At 32.3% G+C, this 22270-nt stretch overlaps 1 protein-coding gene across 1 annotated transcript in view; it reads right to left on the reverse strand.

Annotated features, from left to right (window-relative positions):
• Positions 1 to 1721: 1721 nt before the first annotated feature.
• Positions 1722 to 22270, reverse strand: part of mcoln3b (mucolipin TRP cation channel 3b) — a 22095-nt gene continuing 1546 nt past the window's right edge. Inside the window, exons 2-14 of the mRNA XM_073823206.1 lie at positions 20619 to 20842; positions 20345 to 20512; positions 17997 to 18150; positions 17813 to 17891; positions 17603 to 17699; positions 16527 to 16626; positions 14422 to 14534; positions 12816 to 12965; positions 9755 to 9856; positions 7913 to 8035; positions 6349 to 6555; positions 6125 to 6258; positions 1722 to 3903 (exon numbers count right to left, since the gene is read on the reverse strand). Coding sequence (XP_073679307.1) covers positions 3873 to 3903; positions 6125 to 6258; positions 6349 to 6555; positions 7913 to 8035; positions 9755 to 9856; positions 12816 to 12965; positions 14422 to 14534; positions 16527 to 16626; positions 17603 to 17699; positions 17813 to 17891; positions 17997 to 18150; positions 20345 to 20512; positions 20619 to 20840 — 1680 coding nt within the window. The 5' untranslated portion in view covers positions 20841 to 20842 and the 3' untranslated portion in view covers positions 1722 to 3872. The remainder of the gene's footprint in view (positions 3904 to 6124; positions 6259 to 6348; positions 6556 to 7912; positions 8036 to 9754; positions 9857 to 12815; positions 12966 to 14421; positions 14535 to 16526; positions 16627 to 17602; positions 17700 to 17812; positions 17892 to 17996; positions 18151 to 20344; positions 20513 to 20618; positions 20843 to 22270) is intronic.

Consider the following 22270-nt stretch of genomic DNA (forward strand, 5'->3'; position numbering starts at 1 on the left):
GTCTCATGTAGACATTATAAACAAAAAACAATTATAAATCGCAACAACTACTTGTAAAACTACCAGTCAAAACTTTGCTGGGGAAGTGTGTCCAACCTTTGGACTGGTAATTAATATATATCTGTATACACAGTAGTCAACATTTCAAGCAGATTAAAACCTTTCATCAAATTTGTCCCAAAACACAAACACCACTTTTTGTCTTAGGACAACTTTAATCAACTTTTTGGATCCACTGCAAATGTTGACTGTTATAGTTACAACTAGGGCTGGGAATCGATTCCAAAAAGAATCGATTCCGAGGCATTGGGAATTGAGAGTCGATTCCAACGTTTGGAATCGATCCTCTCAAGGGGAATCGACTCCTCATTCAGAGCCGTTTTCAGTTCAACAAAACTTACCTCTTAAACGGAAGGCTGCATTCCATGAAGGCTGCATATTTCGGCTGCAAGTCATCAAATGTCGATTGACGAAAATAAACGTAATAAAAACGACTCATTACTAAACTCGTCTGAGTTTAAGGATGCAGCCTTCAGTTTGAGAAGCACCCATTAATTTGCCTCTTGCTCGCTAATAGTTATTATAGTCTGATACATTTCCACAAAAAGATTTGTTCGGATAGATCATTTAAATGAACCAGTTCAAAAAACGATTCAGGTGTTATTTTACGGGAGAACTTGCTCATGATGTCTACAATTTTGAGCGCTGCACGAAAGAATAGATCATGACGTGTCTTGTTCTTATTTACATCTTAAATAAATGCTATTTTTAATTTTTCTATCAGCCAATGATAACTCTGAAAGAAAACGCAGAGAGCACGTATCAGTGGCCGTGAGCGCATCTGATTGACAGCTACGCCACGAGCTCTTATATCATCCTGCATTTATTGCGAAATTATAGCTCTTATATCAGTGTTGTTGTTAAAGTTCTGTTTATTTTGTTTCAGTGCATAGTTTGCTAATTTTGTCATTTTATACACGTCACGTCTTGTTTTATTCATGCAATAAATGCATGTCCACTGCTGAGCTGTGGGTTATGACTAATTTCCTGGGCAATGAATTACAATTTGAAATCAGTCAGAGCTACAGAAAAATAGTATATATATTTTTTTTTTTTTTTTTACAAATGAAGCTTCATATTATGAGAAGGTAACTTTATACGACCTTTACATCCTGCATTTATTGCGAAATTAGTTTCCTCCAATCTAAAAAACAAGAATCGAAACAAGGAATCGATTCTGGAATCGAATCCAATCGATTCCAGAACCAGGAATCGGAATCGAAATCGATTCCAAAATTTTCGGATTCGAACAGCCCTAGTTACAACTACCGTTTCAAACAAACCTTGAGAAATACCTGTGATCAGCTGCATACATTTACTTTCAAAACTTGCCCTTCAATTTACTTGATTCAGAAATTCACATACATGGTCTGATTGCAATCACTTGCTCTAATGTCATCATGTTGGTTAACCTGCTATTTAAGACCAATTCACAACACACAGACAAACAACTTGGCCATTGGATTTACAACTTTAAGACAAATAACTGGCATGTTCACACTGCCCCAGCAGACACCAGCAAATGCTGATTGTGAACATATTCAGTCAGATGACAAACTATGACCAACAGACACCAACATGGGTAACACACTGACCCAACAAAAAACAAATGTGTTTGTTAGCATTTGTCTGTGCTTTGTCAATTCACATCAATCTTATGCTTTCAGACAAAATCTGTGGGCTACTCCTACAAAAAAGGTGCTTTATTATTACCCAGGAAAATTATCCTAAAGCCATTTCAAATTCACACATTCATATTAATGCTTTATTAAACTATATATTTACTCATAAATACACTACAAAAATAACGCAAACACTGCAAAAAATGCTTTTCTTACTTACATTTTTCGTCTCGTTTCCAGACTAAATATCAATACATTCTTACATCAAGGATGTTCTACATGCATTTTTGCTTCAAACAAGCTAAATACTCTGCCAATGGGGTAAGAAAAATATTCTGCATTTCTGTTTGAAATAACAAAAAAATTGCCTTAGCCCATTGCCAGATTTTGCTTGATCAGCAAAAATGTTTTAATTAAAACACTTGATATTGACTTGCTTTTACTGAAAAAAAAAAAACTACTAATTTCTACTTGTCTACAAAGTCCTTCTTCGTTTCACAATTTTTAGATAAAACATCTAAGAAAGAAAAGCATTTTCTGCAGTGTAGCTGATGTACTTCCAGGTCTGTTGACCACATTACATTTCCATACGACTATCATTTCAAAATGCCGCTCTGCAATTACATTCATTATTCATCAACTTATTTACAGTTAAAGCTGCTTTTAATATTACATTACATTACATTACATTATATACAGGTGGGTCAAAAATTAATATAATAATCATATCTCCTTCAATTTGCCTTGGCTCCAGTACAGCAGCAAGCCTATTATTTCATTCAATTATCATTTACATTTCACAATTTAACAACGTAAAAAAGGCCACTGGGCATCTTTGTCAGGCTCCTACTAAAAGGCCATTGAACATTCAAAAAAGCCAACTAATAACTTTTCTTTACAGTTAAAGTGAAACATTAGGGTTCCCTAACATTTAAGGGTTTGGAAACTGACATCTTGACTTATACATACAATCTCATGCCTAACATTTCTTTTACATAAAATGTATACATACAACTGATTTCATCATTTTAGAAATAGCACATTTCAAGCTCTCTACTGCACAACTCCTCTCTTATTTACATAATATCTACACTTTGCTATATAATGATTGCAATTTTGAGCAGTGAGTCCATTCTTACAAAAGTGCCTCTAATAGGCCATTTACTTTTAACACATCAACAGATATGTCTGCGATTGCTCACACTGCTCAACACTTCAACACATTGTAAACAGGGACTTTTCACAGTCCACAACACTAATAATCTGTTCCACCAATATTCTACACTCTTAAAAATAAAGGAGCTTTGAACGGTTCACAGCAATGCCATAGAAGAACCATTTTTGCTTCCATAAAGTACCATTTAGTCACAGGTTCGTTAAAGAACCATCTCTTTCTAACCTTTTTATAATACAAAGAACCTTCTTTCTCCGCAAATAACCTTTTGTCAAACAGAAAAGTTCTTCAGATCATAAAGCTTCTTTATGGAACCATTTACACACACAAAAAAAAACCTTGTAACACTTTCTATGAAGCCCTATTTATAATACATTATAATGATATTTTAAAGACATAATGAATGCATACATGTCACATCTCATGAATAATCATAATTATAATACATTATAATACTGCAGTGTTTCAGGTTAAAGTTTTGGATTATGATTATTTATAACACAACTCTACCTTATGTATAATGGACTATACCATATTACATCTAGTTTTTACATTATATTACATTTTAGTTTGATGGGTTGCTCTTGCTTTATTTCACCCTCATAGAACCAGGACTGAAGGATATTATAATTATTAGACTTCGTTGCAACCATTCACATATGTATATGTTGTTTGGTGCTATGTACTTTAAGTTCTCCTTTGAACAACTATTTGTTTGGCCTAGTTCTGTTAGTCCACTAGTACAAGTTTATCTTTAAACATTTCAGCATATTTGCAGGTTAACTAACTAATCTTTCTAATATGTGTCAAATAAACACTACTTTACATGTTCTTTCCCATTTGGCTTTATCAGCCTATAATTTACAAAACACAAATGAACAAAACAGCTTTACACAGTTCAGCTTCTCTTTTCTATATTTATATACACTTAACCAAACATACAGACATTTTCACTTTCAGTGCAAACTTACATGTTGCTCACCACAATCACACAACACTCCATGCCAGCATCCACATTACTTTTTATCCTCATCATAGTCATGTGTCCTGCATCAAAAACACAACAACATCACATTACCTATAGAAATATTCATATTTGGACATAAAAGTTCGGCAAACACATTAAATTGATCAACTGTGACAAACATATTTATAAGCTTTATAACTATTTAAATTGTCTGTGTATATTTTTATTGAACTTTCAAAGATTCCGAGGACAAAATGACATGGGAGTTTTTCAACATACCCTAACTGTCATGAACTGGAATACACAGACTTCACGAGCGTTTCAGATTAAAAAGTATACAAATTGTAAATGTTTTTAGAAAATAACCGATTGTTTCGCTAGATTACACCCTTCTTCCTCAGCTGCGATCATTTAGAGCCCTTTGAAGCTGCATTTAAACTGCATTTTGGAAGTTGAAACTCAGGGGCACCATAGAAGTCCACTATATGGAGAGAAATCCTGACATGTTTTCCTCAAAAAACATCATTACTTTATGACTGAAGAGAGAAACCCATGAACATCTTGGATGACAAGGGGTGACTACATCATCTGTAAATGTTTGTTCTGAAAGTGAACTACTCCTTTAAGACCTCAAGGTATAATCTCAAGCTTTTCTCGTGATGTATCACAACTTTCATTTGGTTTTGTCTGTGTATGTTTCTTTACTCTTAAAGATTCAGTGCCCATTGACTGACAGAGTTCAACACTGAGTTAAAAATCTTAAGAAACAAAGTCGCCTACATCTTGGATGCCGTGGGGGTAAGCAGATAAACATCACATTTTCATTTCTATGTAAACTATCCCTTTAGGACAACAACAGGTATTGCTTTGCTTTTAGAACAACTATGATGAAAGGTTTTCATCCACTTTACATTTGGACTACTGTGTACAGGTTTAGAGAGCAACTGGCTAATTTCAGCTTGATTACGCCTGCATCTGAACACAATATTGAGTTACTTCCAAAAAGAAAGTAACCAATTATGTTACTTAGTTATTTTAATGGAAAGTAATGCGTTACGATACTTTTGCCTTTTTCAATCAAGGCAGGGATTGCTTGCATGTTTTAATACAAAAAATTATATTTTGGACAAATGTAAAAGCCTTTTCCATCTGTACAGCAGTGTTGTTTTCAATGACAGTGTTGTTGTTGACGAAATCATTTCGTTGACGCCACTTTTTTTCATGACGATGACGAGATAAAAATGGCTCGTTGATGACTAAAACATGACGAGACGTGTGTGAGTTTTCGTTGACGAGACGAGAATAGACGAAAATGTTAGTGGGTGGTCCGTCAGACGTTTAAAATGCATGACATTTCTGCTTATTGTGCATGCCATTTAAAACTTAAAAAGTATCTGCCGCTATGGCAAGCCGTTTTAGCATTAAATACTCTTTGCTAATACTAGTATGGCAAGCCGTTTTAGCATTCCATCCTTGTTTGTCTTTTATGTTCTAAAACATTCCTTCATTATTGTAATTATTGGTGAAAATAGTCGATCCGGAAGCTCACATTGTGTTGAACTATAGATCTGCTATTTTCACAACTTATAAGTGACACTACCCAACAGCAAAATACTTACTGACCTACATTAATTTGTACTACTTTTTTCCCTTTTTTTTTTTTTTTTTAACTAAAACTAGACTAAAACCTTTTTGACTTTTCGTCGACTAAAATTGGACTAAAACCATCACACATAGAAGTGACTAAAATTTGACTAAAACTAAGAAGCATTTTAGTCCAAAAGACTAAGACTAAATCTAAGATGGTTGTCAAAAACAACACTGCTGTACAGTAGACCGCAAGAGAAAAAATGTCAACTCTTCAGCAATAACAAAAATATCTTGAGTAATTTTTGCTCGTTAGTATGGATGAACTGGATCATCGAAGGTCAGCAGCAAAGACATCAGTTAATAAAATGGGATTAAATATATAAAGGATATTTGCATTATTTAACATTTAATTATTGCAGGTTTGCATTTAAATTTCACGTTTTTTTTTTTGTTTTTTTTTGTGAGTGAGATTAATTAATGCATGCTCACATTTATTCAAGAACTAAAGTAACTCACAATTTGTCTTAACACGTGGACATGAGAGCTTTTAATCAATAAATGGGGGAGAAAGAAACTGACGTTACTTACCAGTAACTTGGAAAAAGTAACTTGTGTAACTTGTAATGCATTACCCCCAACACTGCTTATAACCAAACAACTTCTAAGTAAACTTTCCAGACAAATGCATACATGACATGTGTGTTTGCTGACCTGTGTAAGCAGCAGCACATCAGACATCCACCACTGCTCTCATCCACACTAAAGCAGCCTGATTCTGGAGGATCTTTACACTGCATGATGAACGCCTGAACATCTGACATGGGCTCTCCGTCCAGCTGCTGATGCTGAGAGACACACACAAAAACCATCAAATCTTTCAATCCTCAGCCACACTTCACTAATCAGCTTGGCCATGTTCAGCCTTCCTCTCTCACCTTGATGGTGTCGTACGTGTCGGTGATGAGCGTGATGAACAGACTGAGCACCATGTAGATGAACAGAGACACAAAGGTGTAGAGATACAGGCGGCTGAACAGCCACACCACATAGCTCTTCTGCTGCATGTTCTTGAAGGTGGCGAACATGTCGTCGCCGTTGATGAGGGAAAACAGACTCTCGGAAACGACGTTCAGCGTTCGGAACTGATGGACGACACAAACACACCACAGGATGTCATGCATTTCATGAGGTGCATTTTCTTACGTTTTGCATCACAAAATGAAAACCAAAATAATATGAACTATTACAGTATCTATCAATATTTTGATTCTGTTTTTGATCCTTTAAGTTTTCAGTTTTAGTCTTCATTTATTTTTCTCTTTGTTTCTTTATACAATGCCACTCAAAACTTTGGGATCAGTAAGACTTGCAATGCTTTTTTTTTTTTAAAGCATCTTTTATGCTCATCAAGGCTGCATTTATGAGAGCAAAATTTTGCATTTTCCATTTTGCAAATTGTTATAACTATATAAAATAATGACTTTATTTAAATATCATTTATTCTTGAAGTGTCACATGATCAATTATCAGTGATGGAAACAGTTGTGCAGCCAAATATTTTTTGGGAACCTCTGATTCTTTAAAAAAAAAAAATTCCAAATATTATTATTTTCTAACAATGTAAATCTATGCAATCACGTTTTATTAATTTAACACATCCTTGGTGAATAAAAGTAGTCATTTCTAATTAGAAAAACAATTTCTGAAGGATCATGTGACACTGAAGACTGCAGTAATGATGCTGAAAATTTAGCTTTGTATCACAGGAATAAATAAAATATATATTTTTTACATATTCACATAAACAATTACTTTAAATTGAAATAATATTTTACAACATTACAACTTTTTCTGTATTTTTGATCAAACAAATGATGAGCATAAGAAATGCCTTTAAAACCATTATAAATCTTACTGATCCAAAACTTATTTTGATTTTAGTTTTGAGTAATATTACAATTTTATTCACTTTGTTAATCGTTTTTCTTTTTTTATTTCAATTAGTTGCAAAGGTAACAGTTTATGGAAGCCCATTTCTGCCACAGGATTTAATTTAACTAACACTAACTAAATACATACAGTGACCCTGGAGCACAAAACCGTAAGTCTTAAGTAGCACAGCTATATTTGTAGCAATAGCCAACAATACATTGTATGAGTCAAAATTAGCTATTTTTCTTGTATGTCAATTTATTTGATAAATTTCCTACCATAAATATATTAAAACTTCATTTTTGATTAGTAATATGCATTGCTAAAACTTCATTTGGACATTTTCTCAATATTTAAATTTTTTTGCACCCTCAGACTTCACATTTTCAAAAACTTGTATCTCTAGCTCAATATTGCCCTATCCTAACAAACCATGCATCAATGGAAAGCTTATTTATTCAGCTTTCTGATTATGTAGAAATCTCAATTAAATTAATACAAAATATTGACCCTTATGACTGGGATTTGTGGTCCAGGGTCACAGACTCTAGATAAGCAATGACAAACCTTGGTGTGGTAGGGTCCCAGTACGATCCATCCACAGAAACAGTATCCGAGGTAAATCATGGCCGCGCAGCAGGTGAAGCGGATGACGTTCGGTAATGCCGCTCGCAGAGTGATGATGAGAATCTGAGCACAACAAATAAAACAAACAGTTATATGTCAGAGTCAACAGGGGGCACAATCTCTCCAACAATCACTGAGATGCAATACTGATGAATGGACTGAACTAATTACTTCTATGTCAAAGAACTACAAATTAACACAAATTTACAATATTATGTAATAAATGAAAATTAATACTTATAAAATCTAGAAAATAATGACATTCCATTCAATACAGTTATTTACATATTCACCTGTACATGCTCATATGTGACCCTGGACCACAAAACCAGTCTTAAGTCGCTGGGGTATATTTGTAGCAATAGCCAAAAATACATTGCATGGGTCAAAATTATTGATTTTTCTTTTATGCCAAAAATCATTAGGAAATTGAGTAAAGATCATGTTACATGAAGATTTTTTGTAAAATTCCTACTGTAAATGTATCAAAATGTAATTTTTGATTGGTAATATGCATTGTTAAGAACCTAATTTGGACAACTTTAAAGGTGATTTTCTCAGTATTTTGATTTTTTTGCATCCTCAGATTCCAGATTTTCAAATAGATGTATCTCGGCCAAATATTGTGCTATCCTAACAAACCATACATCAATAGAAAGCTTATTTACTGAGCTTTTATATATACACATCTCAGTTTTGTCAAATTTAACCTTATGACTGGTTTTGTGGTCCAGGGTCACATATAGACTACACCAGCCAATATCAGCTACAATAAAATGACTAGACTAGTAATGTGTAGAATTACAGGCAGTTAAAGGATAAAGATGTTGCCATTTTAGTTTTGTTGAAAAATTACTCAATTAGCAGTTGCACAAATATACTAAGCCTTTTTAATACTCAAATTCAATTATACCAATTCTGATACGATGCAAACACACCATAACTTCTAAGAGATGTTCACATCTTTAATCTCACATTTTGTCTTCATACTACACAAAACTAAATAATTAAGATGAGACACTGCAGGTAAAAATGCTGTTTTTCATGCACCTGTCAAGTTTGATGGTTTGGGCTTTTTGGAATTCAGTGTTTTTTTTTCCAGACTAGTGGAAAGTAAAGTTTCCACTGTTAAGTGTTTCTTTTAAAGTACTTTATCTATTTCTGTCAATAGATTTCAATTACAATACATATTTTTAAAGGCTGTTTTCTCAAAATTAGTTTTTTCTCCTACACTGAGCCATAAATCTGTACTTCAGTAGCTCTTACACACCAAACTTTACAGTTTTATTTTATTCCTGTCTATATCCTGAAGGGATTTGTTCATACATAATTTGCTTGATTTTATACATCATTTTATTCCTCCAAAATGGTAAAAACAAATAAAAAAATACATCTGTTCTAAGTATTTTCTGACAATGAGATACCCAATATCCCCCCAGTAAAAACATTTCACTCTAATATGTCAAAAAATAAATAAAATAGAATTTGGATTTGATCCAGTGTTTTTTGTGATTTTTGTACCAGAAATATGCAAATTTCATTAACAAAAAAGCATCACTTGCATTTTTAAACCTAATATTTTAGAAAACTTGTAATACAAGAATGTTTGCAATTATCAATGTAAGCATTTAACTGGGTAAGTAAGGTAATAAGTATTAATAATTTTTTTTACCCCATTTACCTGCAGTGTCTCGCCTTAATATTTTGCATATGCGGTGTTTAGAAGTGTAACTCTGGACTACATTTGGTCAGATATGATTGGTAAGAGCGAGCAGGCCTTACGTTGTATTTTTTGAAGTATCCCATGTAGCGCAAGACGCCGATCCAGACGAGCATGGTGCCGGTGCCCAGCAGGATACTGCACAGATCATAACTCGCCACAGCCTGGAGACAGAGACAGAAAAAATGGCCATTACACAACAACTGACATGAACACCTTCAAAGAGTCATTTCATTGATTTCGAATCAGGACTGATGCCATCAGCAGGTAAAACTTCAGACTGCACTATTATTTTCAAACACTGAATCTATTACTATTGATCTGTTCATTTTAGCAATTACAAACAAACTGTAATAAACTGCACTTTATAAATATACTGTAAGACTTGACAAAACAACAAGGGCCAAGAATGCTGCACTGCTCTCTTCACAGTCAATGGTGCTCTGTGGATATTTGCAGGTAAATATCAAACCCAGAATTTGGAATACTCCAAGGCACTCGTAAAGTAAAAAGTCTTTAACTGCTTGGTGATAAAAGTATTTTTTATTAATGTTTTGGTTTTTTTACAAATAATCTTTCTTACTGCAGTCTTTTAAATGGAAGTTATCCATATAATGTTAATAAGTCTTACAGTAGGCAATCACAAGCAGCTGGTTAATCAGTGGGAGTAGCTAGAGCCTTCCTAATTCCCGAAAAAAAAAAAAAAGGCAAAAACACTAATAGTACAACAACAATAATGATAATATTTGTAATGATATACACACATATAAAATCTGCATGCATATAAAGATACAAATATAAAAGATAAGAGGAAATAGATTAAAGGATAACTGTTGCCAAAATGCAACCTGGGCTGTTTTTTTTTTACTGTAAACGAGACAAACTTATATCTAAAAGCATAATTACGACAAACGAGCCGTTTTTGAGATTGACCGTGATTTCGTTTTGTGGTCAGTGGCCGGTGAATGGGAGTACTAGGGGCATAACTTTGAGCGCATCAAAATCGATATTTTTACAACACTAAGAAGACTCGACACACCATGACACTTTGCTGGAAATATCACCTGGGTCTCTACACATGAACTCCAGCATTGAGAACATTGTTTATGTACACAGAGTTTACTAAAAAGAAAGGTTTTGAACAACTCACTTACACTGTTTGAGTTTCCGGCTCACGGCCGTCTTGCCAGTCAAGAAGTGTCCATCTCCGAATGCGAGGATGGATAGCTCCTAAAGCATATTTCCATATAAATGCACGGCTAATTCATTGTTTTGTCGCAAGTGAAAAACAATATTAACCTTCTAGTTGTAAAAAGAGCCTCATATAAGAAACATTAATATATAAGAATCTCGCATTCGGAGATGGACACTTCTTGACTGGCAAGACGCCGCGAGCGGAAACTCAAACAGTGAAAGTGAGTTGTTCAAAGCTTTCTTTTTAGCAAACAATGTTCTCAATGCTGGAGTTCATGTGTAGAGACTCAGGCGATACTTCGAGCAAAGTGTCATGGTGTGTCGAGCCTTCTTAGTGTTGTAAAAATATCGATTTTGATGCGCTCAAAGTTATGCCCCTAGTATTCCCATTCACCGGCCATTGACCACAAAACTAAATCATGGTCAATCTCAAAAACGGCTTGTTTGTCGTAATTATGCTTTTAGATATATGTTTGTCTCGTTTACAGTGAAAAAAAAAACAGCCCAGGTTGCATTTTGGCAATAGTTATCCTTTAAAACAGCACTTACAACGAGAAACTTTTTGAATTTATACACTTAAGGGGACTAAGCATCCTGGAGCTTTTTCTTTACTTTTTGGTAACCATATTTGGTATTTGTATCGTTATATGCATGCAGATTTTACACGTGTACATAGTTGTTGTACTATTAGTATTTTTGCAATTTTTTTGTTGTTTTTTTGTATTAGGAAGTCTCTAGCTACTCCCACTGATTAACCAGCTGCTTGTGATTGCATACGTAAGACTTACAAATATTACATGGATACAGTTGCATTTAAAAGATTGCAGTAAGAAAGATTTGTAAACAAAAAACTAAAAAAAATTCTTTCATCACCAAGGATGCTTTAGTAGTGTACAGTTGAGGTCAAACATTTACATACACCTTGCAGAATCTCCAAAATGTTCATTACTTTACCAAATTATATAAGAGGGATCACACAAAATGCATGTTATAAGTCAAATAAGATATTTTACATAATTTTTACATATAGTCCGAAAGACAAAATAATGGATGAATTTATACAATTGACCATCATTCTTAATGCTGTGTTGTTACCTGAATGATCCACAGCTGTGTTTTTTTGTTTAGTGATAGATGTTCATGAGTCTCTTGTTTGTCCTGAACAGTTAAACTGCCTGCTGTTCTTCAGAAAAATCTATTAGGACCCACAAATTAATTGGTTTTTCATCATTTGTCATGCATCTGAACCCTTTCCAGCAATGACTGCCTGATTTGAGATCCATCTTTCTCACACTGAGGACAACTGAGGGACTCATATGCAACTATTACAGAAGGTTCAAACACTCTCTGATGATCCAGAAAAAAAAAAAAAAAAAGAGAGAGATGCATTAACTTTTTAATTTTCAAGTTTAGGGTAAACTGAACTTCAACAATTGTTTTCTGGGAAATATGTAAGTATCTTCTGTAGCGTCTGAAGGGCAGTACTAAATAAGAAATAATGTATGATATTTAGTCAAAATAACACAAATTTACACGTCTTCAATCTGTTCAAAAGTTTACACCCCCCACTCTTAATGCATGGTTTTTCCTTCTGGATCATCAGTGAGTGTTTGAACCTTCTGTAATAGTTGCATATGAGTCCCTCAGTTGTCCTCAGTGTGAAAAGATGGATCTCAAAATCATACAGTCATTGTTGGAAAGGGTTCAAATAAACAAATGCTGAAAAACCTAAGAATTTCTGGTCAACTGTATAGAAAGAAAATGACTAACAGAGGGCGCTAGCTGGCATTTTATCTACAAGTTTACAAATATTTAACAAAAAAATCCACACAGTGTTTCATAATAACAAAAACACCTATAGTTCACTTATTAAAAAACTGTGATGTTCCACAATTTAGCATAGCAAAAATTTGATGATTTCACACTCACTTTCAGCTGGATGATGATCTTGAGCAAAGAGCCGGTGATGGTGAGAACGTCACTAACAATCATGAGGATGTACCAGCCGTTAATGAACTCCATACGGTCAGAGACGGACACGCGTTTGCCGTAACGAATGGAGAAGAATTCTGTATACTCCTGCAGAACGGATCGACATGTATTGCTGTCAGATTTGTGATTGATTGTATACAAAAAAAGCATCATTACAGTTTTCACACAAGTAATCAACCAAAAAAAAAAAAAAAAAAAGACGACATTTAAGATTTATGTATTTTTAACTGCATATCACATTTCCATCCATTTGGATTTAGTTTTAACATTATAATCCAATTTTCACAACGCATTTATTCAATGTGCTTAGAATCTGCACACATATGGTAATTAACATTTTATTTACTTAGTGAAAAAGTATGGTTAAAGTAAGGTTCAAATATGACTAGTTGTGGAGCAAGCAATATTCAGTTAATTATTCATTAAATTAAATTATTCAAACTAACTACCAGTGTTGTTTTTGACAACAATCTTAGATTTAGTCTTAGTCTTATGGACTAAAATGCTTCTTAGTTTTAGTCAAATTTTAGTCACTTCTATATGTGATAGTTTCAGTCCAATTTTAGTCGACGAAAAGTCAAAAAGGTTTTAGTCTAGTTTTAGTCAAAAAAAGGGAAAAAAGTAGTCTTTTAACAAATTAATGTAGGTCAGTAAGTATTTTGCTGTTGGGTAGTGTCACTTATAAGTTGTGAAAATAGCAGATCTATAGTTCAACACAATGTGAGCTTCCGGATCTACTATTTTCACCAATAATTACAATAATGAATGAATGGTTTTAGACATAAAAGAAAAAAAAGGATGGAATGCTAAAACGGCTTGCCATACTAGTATAGCAAAGAGTATTTAATGCTAAAACGGCTTGCCATAGCATCAGATACTTTTTAAGTTTTAATTAGCATGCACAATAAGCGGAAATGTCATGCATTTTAAACGTCTGACGGACCACCCACTAACATTTTCGTCTATTCTCGTCTCGTCAACGAAAACTCACACACGTCTCGTCATGTTTTAGTCATCAACGAGCCATTTTTATCTCGTCATCGTCTCGTTATAGTCATGAAAAAAAGTGGCGTCAACGAAATGATTTCGTCATCGTCATGGTTGACGAAAACAACACTGCTAACTACCTTTATTAATGATAAATATATATAGCTGGTTATTGCATGTTTAAAATACATCGTCTAATCTGACCCATTTCATTTATGTACGACTGAAAATATGCAGCACAATACGTTTGTTAAAACAGTGCAATCCAAAGGAGTTATAATTCAAACTACACAAATCTTTATTTTTTTTGGATTGTGCCCTTAAGTTTAGATTCAAAACTATTCACAGAAAACATCACATGATTTCAGACGACTAGGAATATAAACTTTCAGGATATTTTTATGGCATGTTTTGGAGCTTGACCGTATAAAACGCCTTCTGCTGTTTTGAAAACAGAAGCTCAAGACGTTTCAACAGGTCTTTTGTGTGAAACAGTGAGAAATACTGTTTTCTTTTTCCATCTAAATAAATAACTGCACATCACACAGAAACTCACAAATTGTAGTTGAACTCCAGTTTTGACGGAGCGCATGCAGAGCAGCAGCGACAGCACAAGAATCAGAATGACCGCCATGTCAAACAGAACCAGCATGTACATATTCCTCGGGGCTACAGACACAAAAAAAAAAAAACACATTGCAATCAGACTGCTAGGCATATATCCTTCACATCTTCAATGCATCTTTTTTTTTAAGAAAAGACACTACAAAGAAAACCTTTAATTTTCATGCACTGGTCAATTATGAGATAACTGTTGAACTTCTTTCAAAGAAGCATTCTAAATATACATTTTTGTCTAAATATATAGATGTATATGTAATTAAACATTCAAGTGTTTTTATTATACTTTATCAAACTGCATTTGAACATTTCAGTTACAATGCATACCTTTAAGTGTTTTTTTTTTTCCATTTCCACAGCACTTACTAACACCAAACTTAGCAGTTTTAATCCTCTCTATATTCTGAAGCTTTTTACTGAGGGGTTTGTTAATCATTTATCCTAATCTATCTATTCGCATCTGTAAATTTAATTTACGATACAGATATTTAATGGCCATTTTCTCAAAATGAATGTTTCTCAAATTTAACACTTATATCCACTAAACTTAGCAGCTTTATTCCTCCCTATATTCTGAAGGTTTTAACATATGTGACCCTGGACCACAAAACCAGTCTTAAGTCGCTGGGGTATATTTGTAGCAATAGCCAAAAATACATATCATGGTTCAAAATTTTGGATTTTTCTTTTATGCCAAAAATCATTAGGAAATTAAGTAAAGATCATGTTCCATGAAGATTTTTTGTAAAATTCCTACTGTAAACATATCAAAATGTTATTTTTGATTAGTAAAATGCATTGTTAAGAACTTAATTTGGACAACTTTAAAGGTGATTTTCTCAGTATTTTGATTTTTTTGCACCCTCAGATTCCAGATTTTCAAATAGATGTATCTCGGCCAAATATGGTCCTATCCTAACAAACCATACATCAATAGAAAGCTTATTTATTGAGCTTTCATATGATGTATACATCTCAGTTTTGTAAAATTTAACCTTATGACGGGTTTTGTGGTCCAGGGTCACATATATGATTCAACCGAGTTTATTATTGCACTTTGTCTTTGTGTCTGTACATTTTAATTACAATCAATATCTTTTAAAAAAAAATGTATCCACTTCAGTAGCACTTACAAACTCTACACTTAACAGTTTTATTCCTATATTTATTCAGAAGGTTTTTACTGAGGGGTTTGTTCATGTATCCTTCACCTGTTTTTATTTTTTACACTATTTACATCTGTAAATTGAATTTACGATACATATCTTTTCTCAAAGTATTTCTCAAACTCAGCATTATTTATATGCACTAAACTTTGCAGATTTATTCTTCAATATATTCTGAAGGTTTATACTGAAGGGTTTATTATTGCACTTTATTGATTTGTGTCTGTAGATTTCAATTACAATCCATATCTTTAGAAGTATTTTCTACACTTCCACAAACTCCAAACTTTAACTCTGTCAAGAAAATCAAACAACAATTTTAAACCTGGCTTTACCCAGTGGTCACATTTATCTTGTGGAAATTAATGCAAACTATTGTGTATTCAATTAGATCATACCTAATTCGCATATTTAAACCACATTTCAATAAACTTGTAATACAAAAAAATGTTTGCAATTCTTAGTTACCAATCAGCTAAAGAAATACAGTGATAATTAGCCTATTTTTTACACTTTTTTTCCACCCTGTTGACCTGCAGTGTCTTGTCTCAAGATAACAATGCTATTAGTCAGATTTGTGATCAATCAAATTAACATTTATCTAAATAACACTTAAAGTTCAGTTGGAGCTAATGCATTTTTGTCACATTAAAACAAGCTCTTTAACTCTTACCATCATGTTCATTTAGTCAAGTTCTGATTACTAAAGCTCAAGCATCTTGAGCACCAAAGCAAATTTCTGTATGTCTACTATACATCATCTTTTAATAAATGAATATGCTTTTTTGTCATTTAAAGTAGTATTAAGTATTGCACAACAGAAATTACTCTTAGAGGGATTTGCAAATAGTGGAGACTTAAGGAAAATACTCACATGCACCGGTAAATATCCAGTTTCTGCATTCATAGATGTGCACGTCATTGTCCAGGTCAACTGTGATTCTACCGCTGTGGGCCTTGTTGTCAAAGGTGATCTGCTCAGGAAAAATGAAACGAAATCTTTGACATTGACTATCTACAGTCCCAGACAAAAGCTTTGGGTCTGTAAGATTTAAGGTTTCTAAAAGAAGTCACTTCTGCTCAAGAATCAAACTAGAAAAAAACAAAAACATGTTTAGTCATTACAAAACACGTATTAATAATCGGAAAGGTTTCTTGAGCAAAAAAATAGCATATTACAATGATTTCTAAAGGATTGTGCAAATTATGTGATTTGATCATAGAAAACAATTACATTTTACTATATGTGACCCTGGACCACAAAACCAGTCATAAGGTTAAATTTTACAAAACTGAGTTGTATACATTATGTGAAAGCTCAATAAATAAGCTTTCTATTGATGTATGGTTTGTTGGGATAGGACAATATTTGGCCGAGATACATCTATTTGAAAATCTGGAATCTGAGGGTGCAAAAAAATCAAAAGACTGAGAAAATCACCTTTAAAGTTGTCCAAATTAAGTTCTTAACAATGCATATTACTAATCAAAAATTACATTTTGATATATTTATAGTAGGAATTTTACAAAAAATCTTCATGGAACATGATCTTTACTTAATTTCCTAATGATTTTTGGCATAAAAGAAAAATCAATAATTTTGACCCATACCATGTATTTTTGGCTATTGCTACAAATATACCCCAGCGACTTAAGACTGGTTTTGTGGTCCAGGGTCACATATATTCACGTAGTAACCAGTTTTAAATTGTAATAATATTTCACAATTTTCACAGTATTTTTGTGCAATCGAACAATCGCAGCCTTTATTCACAGAAGAGAAGTCATAACAGGATGATGATCATGTGTTGAGCCAGGGAAAAAACCTGCAAACTTTTCCAGCTGAGAATCCTTCCCTTTTTATCCCACCCACAAGTTTAAATATACAAGAGGAAATGGAGACGAATGTCATAGATGACCAATAATACACTGAAAGTTCATGTGACATACCATAATGTCGAACTCATAACAGTCTGGAAGCTCGTGATACTCAACCGTCTCCAGGTTAATGGCCTTCAGAGTGAAGGTTACAGTCACAGTCAACAACCTGATGAACAAAAACACATCAGCAAAGACATTTGTGCACTTTCTAGAGATCTCTACAATATAATGTGCAATATTTACATTGTTTAGTTATTATTAATATTAGATAGGACATACCTCTCAAAGTGCAGAGTCATGTTCAGCGGGTTTGCTTTGAAAGGCAAGAAGGGCTTTACTGGGTAAATCTGCAAACACTCTGAAAGAAACCAACAGAGGATCAGACATGCAGCTTCATGCACAGCGCCACTGCAAACAAAGGTTTCAGACAGTGCATGGACCCATCATGATACACAAACGTCACCTTTCTCCACCTCAGCGTCAATGTCAAAGGTCTCATTGGCCGGTGAGATGCTGCCGTTGCGGTAGAACTGCTGGCAGATGGTGAGCGGAGAGTAAACACCACCTTCCTTCTTATATTCATGGTTGCCCACCGTTATGCTTGGCAACATCAGAAACTGAGAGAAAAGAAGTTTTGAAACTTTTGAGCCCAGATTTCTTAGGTGTCTACACACGATTTATACTGACTACAAAATTTATGTACAATACAATAAATCCACATACCACATGACATGCTTTTAAAATACACCAGTGCAATTAATATTTATGAACATTTTTCCATTTTTTTGTGCACTTTTAAATCTAAATATTTCTATACATGTTTGCATCTTTGGTGCGGTTTAAATAATATTAATGAACATTTTAGCATCTTTTGTGCACTTGTTAAGTTTAAATATGCATTTACATCTTGTGCACTTTTTAAATATAACAATGTACATAATTGTTTTGCATCTGTGCACTTTTTATACATTTTTACACCTTGTGCATTTTAAATATAAAAACTATATTTTTATTTTTTGTGCAATTTTTAAATTAAATATTTACATATATTTTGCATCTTTTGAGCACTTTTTAAATATGAATATTTACATATTTTTTGCATTTTTTGTGCACTTTTTTAAATATAAATGAATATACATTTTTTGTGCATTTTTAAATGTGAATATTTGTATACATTTAGTATCTTTTATGCACTTTTAAATACAAATAGTTACATACATTTTTGCCCGACAGTTTTATATCTTTTGCACACTTTTTAAATATAAATGTATAATATAAATGTATATAATAATCTGTGTACTTAAAAAAAAAATGTACATATGTTTGCATCTTTGGTGCGGTTTAAATAATATTAATGAACATTTTAGCATCTTTTGTGCACTTGTTAAGTTTAAATATGCATTTACATCTTGTGCACTTTTTAAATATAACAATGTACATAATTGTTTTGCATCTGTGCACTTTTTATACATTTTTACACCTTGTGCATTTTAAATATAAAAACTGTATATTTTAATTATTTGTGCAATTTTTAAATATGAATACTTACATATATTTTGCATATTTTGAGCACTTTTTAAATATGAATATTTACATATTTTTTGCATTTTTTGTGCACTTTTTTAAATATAAATGAATATACATTTTTTGTGCATTTTTAAATATGAATATTTGTATACATTCAGTATCTTTTATGCACTTTTAAATACAAATAGTTACATACATTTTTGCCCGACAGTTTTATATCTTTTGCACACTTTTTAAATATAAATGTATAATATAAATGTATATAATAATCTGTTGACTTAAAAAAAAAAAATGTACATACATGTTTGCATCTTTTGTGCACTTTAAATAATTTGTATATACATTACCATCTTTTGTGCACTTAAAAATATAAATTTACATACATTTTTGCTTTGTGCACTTTTAAAAGAATATTTGTTTTTTTTATATATTTTATGTACTTTCTAAAAACAAATAATTTACATTTTTGCCTCATTTTTATATCTTGTGCACTTTTTTAATAGAAATGTGTATATACATTTTTGCATCTTTTGTGCACTTTAAAATATAAATATATACATTTTTGCAATTTAATATAAATTTGTATATATTTTGTGAAAATATAAAAAAAAATCATATTTTTATACATTTTTTGCATTTAGCCATTTCTTGTGCAGTTTAAATATAAATCTTTTTATAACTTTGACCTTTTCTGCACTTTAAATATATGAATAGACATTTAAATATATTTTGCGCATTTTTAAATATAAATATTTAAATAATTTTTTGCATTGTTGGTTCACTTTTAAATATGAATATTTGTATACATTTTGTATCTTTTATACACTTTTTAAAAAATTATATACATTTTTGCCTCAGTTTTTTGCACTTTTAAATATAAAAATTGAATATGGCAAATATATAAAACACTTAAATATACATATAAATACTTTTTCATTTTTCGTGCAGTTTCTGAGCAAAATGTGTTGCAAAGTAAATCCTTTGTGCATTTATAAACAAATATATATTTAAAATACATTTTTTAAAATGCATTTTTTTATGTAATCGATTTTTAAAATGTATCTTTTGTTCACTTTAAATATAAATATTTTAAACATTTTTAAATATAACTTTACCACATTTGTTAAAAAAAAATCTAATTTTGCAATTTTAAAAAATAATTGATTGTGCATGCAATTTAAAATACACTTTTGCAAATTTTACTTTAATTAATTATACTTTGCCCTTTTATCAGGTACAAAAAAGCCATGAGTTTCAGAAGAAACATCTCAGATCAGGCCTCACCTGCTCCACAGTGTATGCAATGTGCATGTAGACGTCATGCTGCGAGTAAACGGAGTAAGTATCAGTGCTGCTGTCCGTGAAGCTTTTCAGAAAAAGATGCTTAAACGCCAACAGATTCTCCTCCTTAAACTGAACCACCATCTGATTACTGAGACCAAACGACACCAGCTGCACACACAAGGAGAGAACATTCTGAATCTCACTATTTTATAGCTTTTATTCCTCTTAGACCAACATTTCTGACTGTAATTTCTCTTGCTGTAACTCTTCATACTTGTATGGTGACCACAGCAATTTTAACGATCTGCAGTATCAGTTTCCAGGGTTTTCTTCGGCGAGCTTTGTACTTGTCGCAGGGGTTCATGAAAAAATACTTGAGCTTCCTCCTGAACTTCTCCTCCTCCTGCTCCAGGTGAGCATGGGGTTCGGACCAGTGGCTGGCTCTGTTGCCGTTGGGATCGTTTATGCACAAATAGGCCTCACTGGAGTCTTCCATGTCTAAAAATAAATCAGCACAAGCATCTGCATTAAAACAATCTTCACACTTCTTAGTTTAGGAGACACATTCTCACCTGAAGAAGTTACAATAAAATGCGATATATTTAGTATCCAAGACTGGATTGAGGATGGACCAGGGTGACTAACTTGAACTACTAAAATAACTAAATAAGACAAATAAAAAAAAAATCTAAACCTTAAAAACTTTAACGCATCAATGACACTAAAACAACATTATTCTCAACCTAAAGTATATTCATCTACTTTTTTATTTCTGCAATATATTTAAAATTATTTGATTGCAGGTTTGTAGTGTTATGATAAGATTTTTTTTTATTTAATTTGCTTGTAAATGTCATTTTTTACATCTGGTTTTTAGAGGCCATAAAATGTAATTGGGTCAAAGATGAAAATGGTTTTTAAGCACAAATCAGTAAGTGTAACACTGCTTTAAATTGTTGTTTTTTCCAAATAAATATGAAAAAGTTGTTTAATTTAATTGCAGTTTTGCTTTTTTCCTGAGCAAAAAATAAATATATGTTTTCCCCTAATTTACAAAAGACACCCACTAAAATGTCATTGTCTTGTCAGGCATTTTTACAACAAAAATCAACTTATGACGCATTAAAAGACAAATTACTTTCACCCCAAATACTAATTAGTTAGTAAGAATTTTTTTACTCATTTAAAACACGATAAAATGTAATGTTACACTAAATGACAAAGTAGCATTATTTCAATCAATTATAGACATTTTATTCTCCAGAAACTTATTTGAAACCCTTAAAGCAGACACTTTACTTTTTTAATGTGCTTTCTATTGACATAAAATTTCCTTTGACATGGACATCTTAAGTGTAATTGTCCAGAATGAGAATTTATTTCAATGAATTGATTCCAACTAAGTACTTTGACAAATTCATAACACAATCTTCATTTTATATATGATTAGTAAAGAGTTCAGTGATACAAAGGGTTTTAAGGGTATATGTTAAATATAAGTTATATTTATGTTTCATCACATCTGACACATATTATGATATTTTGTGTATTTTTTTTTTTTGTGTGTGTATTATCTATAGTGATATAGTGAACCAAAACCGAAACCTTTGCAGGTGTTTTGAGTTGATTCGCTGCTTGGCACGTCATCACATTGTAATTTTTTGAGATAGTGAATTGGTGGGTTTTTGTTAAATGTGAGCCAAATCATCACAATTAAAAGAACCAAAGACTTACACTACTTCGGTCTGTGTGCATTGACTTTAATACACAAGTTTCGCAATTTGAGTTGAATTACTGAAATTAATTTATAAACTTTTCCATGACATTCTAATTTATTGAGATGCACCTGTATATGTATATGTATATGTATATGTATATATATATATATATATATATATATATATATATATATATATATATATATAT

Source organism: Garra rufa, chromosome 18 (genome assembly GCF_049309525.1).
Source record: "Garra rufa chromosome 18, GarRuf1.0, whole genome shotgun sequence".
Lineage (NCBI taxonomy): Eukaryota > Metazoa > Chordata > Actinopteri > Cypriniformes > Cyprinidae > Garra > Garra rufa.